At 29.5% G+C, this 9,682-nt stretch overlaps 1 protein-coding gene across 1 annotated transcript; it reads left to right on the top strand.

The window, feature by feature from the left end:
* The first annotated feature begins 5,699 nt into the window (after positions 1–5,699).
* LOC110631822 (pectinesterase) lies at positions 5,700–9,415 on the top strand. The gene is made up of 2 exons (XM_021779795.2): positions 5,700–6,770; positions 8,360–9,415. The coding sequence occupies exons 1-2, from the start codon at positions 5,750–5,752 to the stop codon at positions 9,046–9,048; spliced, it is 1,710 nt and encodes a 569-aa protein (XP_021635487.2). The 5' UTR covers positions 5,700–5,749; the 3' UTR covers positions 9,049–9,415.
* The last annotated feature ends 267 nt before the right edge of the window (positions 9,416–9,682 follow it).

The raw sequence follows: 9,682 nt of genomic DNA, 5'->3' as shown, positions 1-9,682 counted from the left end.
AAAACTATTAAATTAAGAAGCATCACAACTTGTGGAGAAAAATGCTGGTTAGACTAAAAAATAAACTCGCTCCTCCTATAACCTAGGAAAAATATTTAAACAAGAATGAGCGTTCGGCTTAGAGAGTAAGATATTGATTTTAAATATAATTTCAATAACTCTCTAAACTTAATGCATTCCTATGTGTGAAATGCAATACGTTCACATGGTTCAAACAATTTAACAAATATTCACACAAAAGATAATTTGGAGCATGCACGCACCCATATGTCACATCAATACATATATGGGAGTTGATCTCCTATATATCTCTCTTAATCCAATACTTGCTAGGGAGGTTAACTCAAGCCAGACTTTCACTTAATAACCCAAGTGCGGAGGCCAGTAAAATCAACTCAAAGCCGTGCTCACCCCAACTTATTCATATAAAAGAATCGGGTCCCAGCGAGTCAAACTCCAGCCGAGACTACCCGTCCTACTCATATCCATATCCACACCATACTCACGCCAACACACACACACATACACAGCTCCAAGTTATCTTAAGGCAACATCCATAAACAAGTTCAATATCATATGTAGCAAAGGAGCTTGCTTAGCATTTAACTAATTATATATATGCATATAAGTGAATGCATGAGCATGTCTTGAATATAAATTAATAATATTGAAATTACAAATAAAATCAATATCAAACTTATTGACTGATTGATTTGACTATAGCTGGTCTGGCTGAAAAAAGAAGAAAGGCTAGCCGGCACCGATTACCTAGACAGACACATTGACCTCTATCAAAATTAATAATAGAATTAATTAATTAATTTAATAAAAAAAGCAAGAATAATTCCTAAGGTCTTACCGAAATTTCAGTAGAGTCTCGTCTATAATTGAACCTAACCCCTTTGTAAGAAAAATGAACCAATAGCAACACACAGCGCCTCAGGCCCACAACAACAATTGTAATGTCCATCCGAGGCCTACAAGAAACCTAATCTAAGTCCAAACATCCAAACTCTAGCTCGAGTCCCTAACTCCTCTATAGTCTAAATAAATATTTCTAGTACTTCAAAAATTATAAAAATATTCTTGGAGGTAGTCCACATCATCTTTGTATTGATTAAATTTATTTCACTCAATTTTACTGATTCAGGAATATTTTACAGATTTATCAGTTAGCTTAGCCAAGGTAAAAATTACACGACTTGAGTTTGGGACTACCTTTGTAAATTTTGCTATCTGGAACGTGTCTGGGATGTCTGAAAATGCTGAGAATAACTATAAATATGAACCTTTTTTGGGACAGCCCGCGGGACACCCATATCGAGTTGAAAACTCGGTCTCGAATGCCGGTGAGCTATCATTGATCCGATTGCACCTGAACGAAGTCCATAAATTGTTAATAATTATCATATAATTATATTTAATTTGTGAGCATCGAAAAGGGTTGAAAATCTCACCAAGTAATCTAGACCGTTAGATGATCACCTTTTTCACACGGTGTCTGATTGGCGGAGTTGATCCCATCTCAAAGGTCTCGATGCACTGAGTTCATTGATGGTCTAGCATCACTGATTTGACTATCGGATCATAAAAAATATGATCGAAAATTTTGAAAAGACCCATTTTCTCTTTCCTCGTCGGCGTCGGAAATGGCTACCAAATCCTGCATGGTTGGTGTTATTTGAAAGTACTCTTCACTAGGAGTCCATAGCAACTGGAATCACTCTAGTCGGGCATCGAAATCACCAGATATGAGCATTCAAAGTTTGGAACCCATTTTTTATTTCTTTGTAAAACCACCAGAAAACCACCATTGCCAACCGCTGTTCATGGCTCTTGGCTGTCGCCGGAGCTTGCCTGGAGGTGATGAAGTGTCAGTCGTCAGTGGTCACTCCTTTGCCGACCGGAAAAGCATGAGGCAAAGGGAGAGACGGCAGAGGGAAGAAGAGATGGCATATGGGGGGGGGGGGGGGGGGTGGTGGGGTGGTGTAGTGTTACTGGAAAGTTAAACTTTCAAATATATATATTTTTTCCTAATCTGGATGCAAGTTGCGTCCTGAAACATGGCCAACTTTTTTTTTTTTTTTTTCTTTTAGGGCTTTACACTTATATTCTTGAAAATGACTTCAATACAATTAAATTAAGATAGTGTTTAGTATAAATGAATTCCATAAAATTTTGTAGAATTCATTTGTAAATCTAAGATTTAGTGTTTAGTTTAAATGAAAATTCATTTAGAATTCTTAATAATCAATTCCATAGAATTTATTATAACTAAATCAAATTCCATCAAAATTGATAGAATTTGCAAATGAATTCTAAACTTAAAATCATATATATTTCAAGTGATAAAATTATTCTCTTATTATATATTATTTTATTTTATTTTATTTATTCCAAACACAAAATTCAGTCCATTTGAAATGAATTTTATATTTAATATAAAATATACCAAATAAGGAAATTCATTGATAAATGAATTTTATTATATAATTCATTCATAAATGAATTTTATCATAGAATTCATTTACAAATCAAATAAATTTTACCATAGAATTGAACCAAACAGAGTCTAAACGTCATTAACTCATTATTGTAATAGCTATTTACTTCAGATTTTTGAAAATTTTCAAATAATTGCTAGTACATTGAAAGAAGTTGAGAACAATTCAAACTTTTACTGTTACGGACAATATCACTAGAAGTAAGGTTATATGCCAAATAAATCCAAATCTTTGCGTTGATAGTTTATGGTCATTCTATCTAAATCTTTTAATTTTTGACAATTTGATTAAAAATTTTGAAATTAAAAAAAAATTATTCAATTTGTAAAATTTCAATTGAAGATTTTGACTTTTGATACATGAAATGTCTATGCTAAATAAATCCAAATTTTTACGTTGATGGTTTATGGGTCATTCTATTTAAATCTTTTAATTTTTGACAATTTAATTAAAACTTTTGAAATTAAAAAAAAATTATTCAATTAGTAAAATTTCAATTAAAGATTTTGACTTTTGATACATGAAATGTCAAGTGACTTAATAAATCATAATTTTTAATTTTTATTTGTGTTTCTACTTTTGTTGTCTTTTTTCAATGATTGAATATTTTCTGCAAGTTTGAATGGAACTATCCTTGTGATTTATGGAGTGTGAGTTACATACTTGTTGAACTATGTTGTGTAAGTAACTTTAGTTTTTATTCCTTGGCCTTTATTATAATTTTCCATGGGATGAGACAGAGAGATAACGAGGGAGAGAGAGGATGACTTGTCTAGTCACTTGATATCCCGTGGCAAAAGTCAAAATCATTAAATAAGAATTTGGATTTTGAATAATTTTTTTTTAATTTTAAAAATTATAATTAAATGATCTAAAATTAAAAGATTTTAAAAAATAACAATTAATGTAAAAAATTTAGATTTATTTGATCAATAGGCCTAGGTATAAGATATTTTTGTTGTAATTAAATTCAATGCATGTGTACATGTGCATCCATCTAAAACTAGCTCAGGTCCGATTCTGGTCTAATTTGAGACTTAAATTGATGATTCTAGTTTAGGGGATAGAATGGATCTTTCAAGATTTTATTCTAATTTTGTTTCATTTCTAATCTAATTTTAATTTCAGTTTTGGTTTAATTTTGATTTTAATTAAATATAATGATAGAAATATTTTTTTAAAAATTATTTTTTCAATTTTTTTTAAAAAAATCGATTTAACGGTGGCAGAACTAGAGGCTTAACGTTGAAGGGACCGAATTCACATTCATTTATATTTATAAATAATGATAAGTTTTGAAAAAATAAAATAAAATGAATTCATTAATTTTTAATATATGAATTACTTAATTTAATTAAATGATTTAACTAAAATGAAAATTTCTTTTAATTTTCTGTTTGACATGTAATTTAAATTTTTATTTTTATTAATAAAACAAAATATTTTCAATCTAAATTAATCATAAAATTAAAATTGATTTAATATCAAAATCTTATAATTTATTAAATATTTACTTGAGAATCAATTTTTTAATTTAAATTATTAATTTATTAAAAATATTGATTATAATATATTATATTAAAGATGTAATTTATTTTTATAAAATTTAACATATTAAAACAAATAAAATTAGAAATTAGTAATAAATATATAAGTTAATTACGTAAAAATAGAGACCGACAAATTATATTTTTCATTTGTATGAATTAAAAAATACTAAATTTGGGATAAATTTAGTATTTTGATATTTAATCCATTTTGTCAATTTAATTTTTATAAATTACTATTACTATGAAATTTATTTCAAAAGAATTAAAAAGGGATTTCAATTATATATGAAAATTGCATATTATTTTATTTTCATATATTTTTAAGACCCTATTGTACAATAATTTTTAAGGTAATATTTCGTGTTTTGACTATAATTAAAACACAATATCTCTTATTTATATTATTCAGTGGCATAGTATTTATACTAATATTTAGAAATTGATAGAGTGGTTCATAAAAATTTACCTCTCATAATTTTTTAGTTATTGATGGAGCATTTTGATCAAGATCAAGAAGATGACACCAACAATTAATTTTACTAAAAACTTCTATTATGAATCATTATATAAAAAATTAACAACTAACAGCTAATATTTAACAGCTAGTAAATAGCTGATAGCTATTAAAGTTCCAATAGCTATTAGAACAGTTAGTATTCATTTTAATTAATTTAATTTTAATTATTTTAGCTCAGTTTCGATTTAATTAATTTCAATTTGATTTCAATTTTAAACTGACCTGCGGTTAGATCTATATCTATTGCTTTTCTTAACAAAACTTTCCAGGAAAAATTAAATGTTCTTCTTCATCTATTGATCAAGAATACAAACGCGTAATAATGCAAGTTTATGATTTCAGAAAGAAGTTACACCTACCGGATGGCCAACTTTAATACAATGTGATGTTAATTAATTAATAAAATTAAAGAAATAGTTGTAATGCTAATTAATCATCCCAGCCTGCATAATGTAACTTTATTGCTTTATTCCCCTCGATGATGAACGACATCAACAAAGCAACTTTATTATTTTCTTAAATAAAAAATATATTGACAAGAGACAAATAAATAATAACAAATTTCACCATTAGACTAATCCCGTAATCCAATAATTCCTTATTTTATAATATATTTCAAACAGAAAAGTTTCAAGATCAAATTTCAATTAGAATAATTTTTTTTTATAAGTAAAATAATTTTATAAATTTATCAATGTAATATTTAGGTGCACATAAAGATAAAACTAATTCATGTTGAACCAAAAGTAATAATCAACTAAACTCAACTCAATTAAGCTTTTTATCTTAAATATTTAGGATTGATTATATGGATTCGCTTTCTCTATTCTAAACAATTTTGGATTAAATCCTCAGAAATGTATTGTAACAAAAGTAATATTTAGATAAAATTTTTAAAAATAACGATTCAGATTCGAATTTCGTAATTTCCAAGTAAAGATTACTTGAGACTAACTCTATACCACTAATTCAACCATTGATTGCCATAATTTTATAAATGATGAGCAGAATTAACTATATTAAAACAAATTACTTTTTTTTTTTTTTACTTTTAAAAATTTTTATGTAGAAACTCCTGTATATATTTATATATAAAGAGTAGGGAGCCTATGCATCCATGCACACAGCAGTTTCATTAATTTTATTGCCTCTCGCTCTCAAGTCTCAACCCCAGCCACATGTACACAATGGCAGGTTTCTCCCATGCAAAGCCAAAGCCTAGGAGCCAAAAATGCTCAATTCCCCTAACTATAGTCTTTATCATCAAAATCTTCTCCTTAGCTGCTCTAGCAGAAGCTTACAATAATGATCAAAAGTCCTCTTCATCAGCTACTGAACCCTCCATTTCCTCTGCCTGTAAAGCCACCCTTTACAAAACTGCCTGTGAATCTTTCCTTGTGTCACTGGAAACCAGTACTCTACCAGCAACTCCAGAAGAGCTCTTTTATCTCTCTGTTCAGTACACCTTGAAACAAGCTCATTCAGCTCTAAACCTCGCTTCTTTTCTTAGTCTCTCCGCTCATAATAATAATAATAATTCCCAGGCACATCTGGCTCCTCCTGGTGCCATGAAAGATTGTATTGAGCTTCTTGATGATAGCTTAGACCAACTATCTAATGTCATCAACCGCAAGAATAACCTTATCCAAAGACACAGTGATGTCCAAACATGGCTTAGTGCTGCACTTACCAATCAAGACACATGCATTGAAAGCCTTCAGAATAGTAAGTTCAAAGAAGAAAAAGGGGTAATGATTTCCACGGCGAGAAATTTAAGTCACCATATAAGCAATTCCTTGGCTTTTTATGTGTCTCATTATGGGACAGAAGAGGCTAATAAAAAGTCGAACCCTAGTGGTCGGAAACTTTTTGCCGGTAATGGGTTTCCGAGTTGGGTGTCGGCATGGGAAAGGAAGCTTCTGGAAGCTCCGATAGGGGAGATAGAAGCACATGCAGTGGTGGCAAAGGATGGGAGTGGAACGCATAAGACAATAGCAGAAGCAATTGAGCTGTTGGGCTCTTTGGCTGTTGGGGGTAGAAATGTAATTTACGTGAAAGCTGGGACTTACAAGGAAAACCTGAACTTTCCCAGAAAGGGGAAGAACGTTATGTTAGTGGGTGACGGGAAGGGCAAAACGGTCATTGTAGGTAGTAGAAACGCTGACGGTGGATGGTCAACTTTCCAGTCTGCTACGGTTGGTGAGTAGCTGAGTAATATTTATAAATTTAACTTTTTTTGTTATTAAATATTTATTTTATTTTTATATATTTTGATTGGACCAATTCTCCATTATCAAAATTTGTTGCGTGAATTTGAAAAGAAGAAAACATCTCGCTGGAAACAGTTAATCATTCTAGGTCGTAAGTGGCGAATTAAGTATCATATATAATTATTGATTTAAAAATTTATTTTTATTGTATTAATAATTTCAAAAAAAAATAGTAATTTGGTGATAATTAGGAATATGACATTTCTCACCTAATAATTGATTATATTTATTTAATTATATTAATAAGTGTAATATTTAATTAATATATATTTAATTAATTTTTAATTATTTGAATTATTGATTCACTGGTTAAACAAATAATACATCAATTGGATTTTTCAATTGAGTCAAATTTCAAATCAAATTTAATAATTATGATTCTTTCTAATTATTTAATTAAGAACGGAATTTTATTTTAGTGGGCAAGTAAGTTAATCTAATATAAAAATAATATAGTAAATTATTTTTATATATTATATTAATTTAATCATTTAATTTGTAAAAATTAGGTTATTTATAATATTATTATCGCAAGCAAACCGGCAAATATTCATGTATTTTTTATTTATTTACAGCTTTGATTTAGATTTAAATTAAAAGTATTATAATTTTAGATTATAACTTCAAAATTATAGAAATAAATTTTTTTAATATTATTTCATTTTCTTTTGAATTAATACTAATATATATATATATATATATATATATATATATACATATACCAGATAATTTTTATTATAAACAACAATTACTGTAAATATATGTAATTTAAGTGAGATATTATTATTATTATTATTATTATGAAACAAGTGAGATATGATTAATTGTCGACTTCAACAACGAATTGCGTTTGAGCTGGAAGCTTTAAATGTGTGATGGTATGATGGAACAATTAATTAATGTCATCTGAGGAGAAATTTTTGTTGCATAAAAAATATTTTGGATTATATCTATAGATCTATTATATAGATAATGGTGGGGCTTGCAAGTGACGTCCTTCCATGTACCATATGCGACACCTTATCCATTATTGTTGATTTTTGGAGATTTCAATCATGTCAAATTGCTGCTATTTCTTCTATAGTAGGCCCTTCCATAACAGCAATTCAGCTCTCGTTGGTTTATGTATCAGTTGGCATCAAATTTGTTTTTATATCTTTTATTATTATTATTATGCTTTTTGATATATCCTTCATACAATAATAGAAGGTCATTCATCAAACTTAGATATATGTAATGAATAAAGTCTACAATTTAGAAATAAATGCAAATAGTAAGTTATTAAAAAAGCAATTTTTTTTAATATAATTAGTTCTAATTGACACTCAAAACTAGAAATTTCATAATTTAGAGATGACTTTAGTATAATTGAATAAATTACTTATTTTAAGTGTTATATATAAAATATCGAGATTACACTGTGAAAATCTCCTCATTTTTAAATATTTTTGAAACACTTAGAAAAGATATACTTGCTATAATGATGCTTAACATGAATAATTTGATTGTTAATTTCAGCGGCCATGGGAGATGGATTCATAGCTCGAGGCATAACATTTGTAAACAGTGCGGGTCCACAGAAGCACCAAGCAGTTGCCCTTCGAGTTGGATCAGATAAATCAGTGATCTTTCAGTGCTCAATTGAGGGCTATCAAGACAGTCTCTACACCCACTCCAAGCGCCAATTCTACAGGGAAACTGACATTTATGGCACAATAGATTTCATATTTGGAAATTCTGCTGTCGTTTTTCAGAACTGCAGCATTTTTGCCAGGAAACCTTCTTCAGGCTCCAAGAACTTTGTCACAGCTCAAGGTCGAACTGACCCTAATCAGAACACAGGCATTTCTATACACAATTGCAAGATAGGATCAGCTTCAGACCTCGCAGGTTCCAAGATCACGTATCTTGGAAGACCTTGGCAGAAATATTCCAGGACAGTTATAATGCAGTCCTTTATTGACGGCTCTATTAATCCTGCTGGTTGGCATCCTTGGTCTGGCAATTTTGCCCTTAGCACGCTCTTTTATGGAGAATATATGAACTCAGGCCCTGGAGGTTCAACTTCCGGTAGGGTCCAGTGGTCTGGATATCGAGGCACACTCACAGTAGCCGTGGCTCAAACGTTCACTGTCGGCAGTTTCATTGATGGCAATATGTGGTTGCCTTCGACTGGGGTGTCTTTTGATTCTGGACTTATTGGTTAATTTCCATGCTATTGGAGGGCAATCATTGCAGTGTACTAAATTTGTGTGTTTTTTTTTTTGGGGGGTAAAAGAGCAGTGGAAGTCTCCAAATTGAGTCTTTTTCTTTCCAAGTTGAAAAGTGCTCTATGAATAGGCTAAGTCTGCTGATGCATTTATGTTTTTACAGGCTTTAGAAGTTTCTTTCTGCTATATGTTGTAGCTATAGAAGTTTCTGCTAAATATATTTCCATGTGTCAACTCAAGTCTTTGTATATAAGGTTTTAATATCAAACCATCAAGCAGAAGCTTCAATTCGTCATGTAATTTCTTTGTATTTCATTTTCTTTTCTTAATGAAAATATATTAACAAAACGGAAATCAAGAAGCATATGTATGAAGTGCATAACTAGTGGAAATAATATTATATTAATTTCTACCAAAAAAATATATATATATATTAAAGGATGAAAAATGATCATAATATCACTTCATTGAAATATAAAACTCAATAAAAATAATTAAGATTAAATGCTTTCAAGGTTTAGATGTTAGCATTTTGTTTGAAAGGTGCTTAGAATATAATTATGAGTTGATCAATCACAAATTACATGCGTTAAAATGAGCTGTCAAATTATATAATAACATAATTACAGGG

This window comes from Hevea brasiliensis, chromosome 6, assembly GCF_030052815.1.
Source record: "Hevea brasiliensis isolate MT/VB/25A 57/8 chromosome 6, ASM3005281v1, whole genome shotgun sequence".
Lineage (NCBI taxonomy): Eukaryota > Viridiplantae > Streptophyta > Magnoliopsida > Malpighiales > Euphorbiaceae > Hevea > Hevea brasiliensis.
The sequence above is the reverse complement of the archived record's forward strand: the minus strand, read 5'-3'. Positions and strand labels throughout refer to the sequence as shown.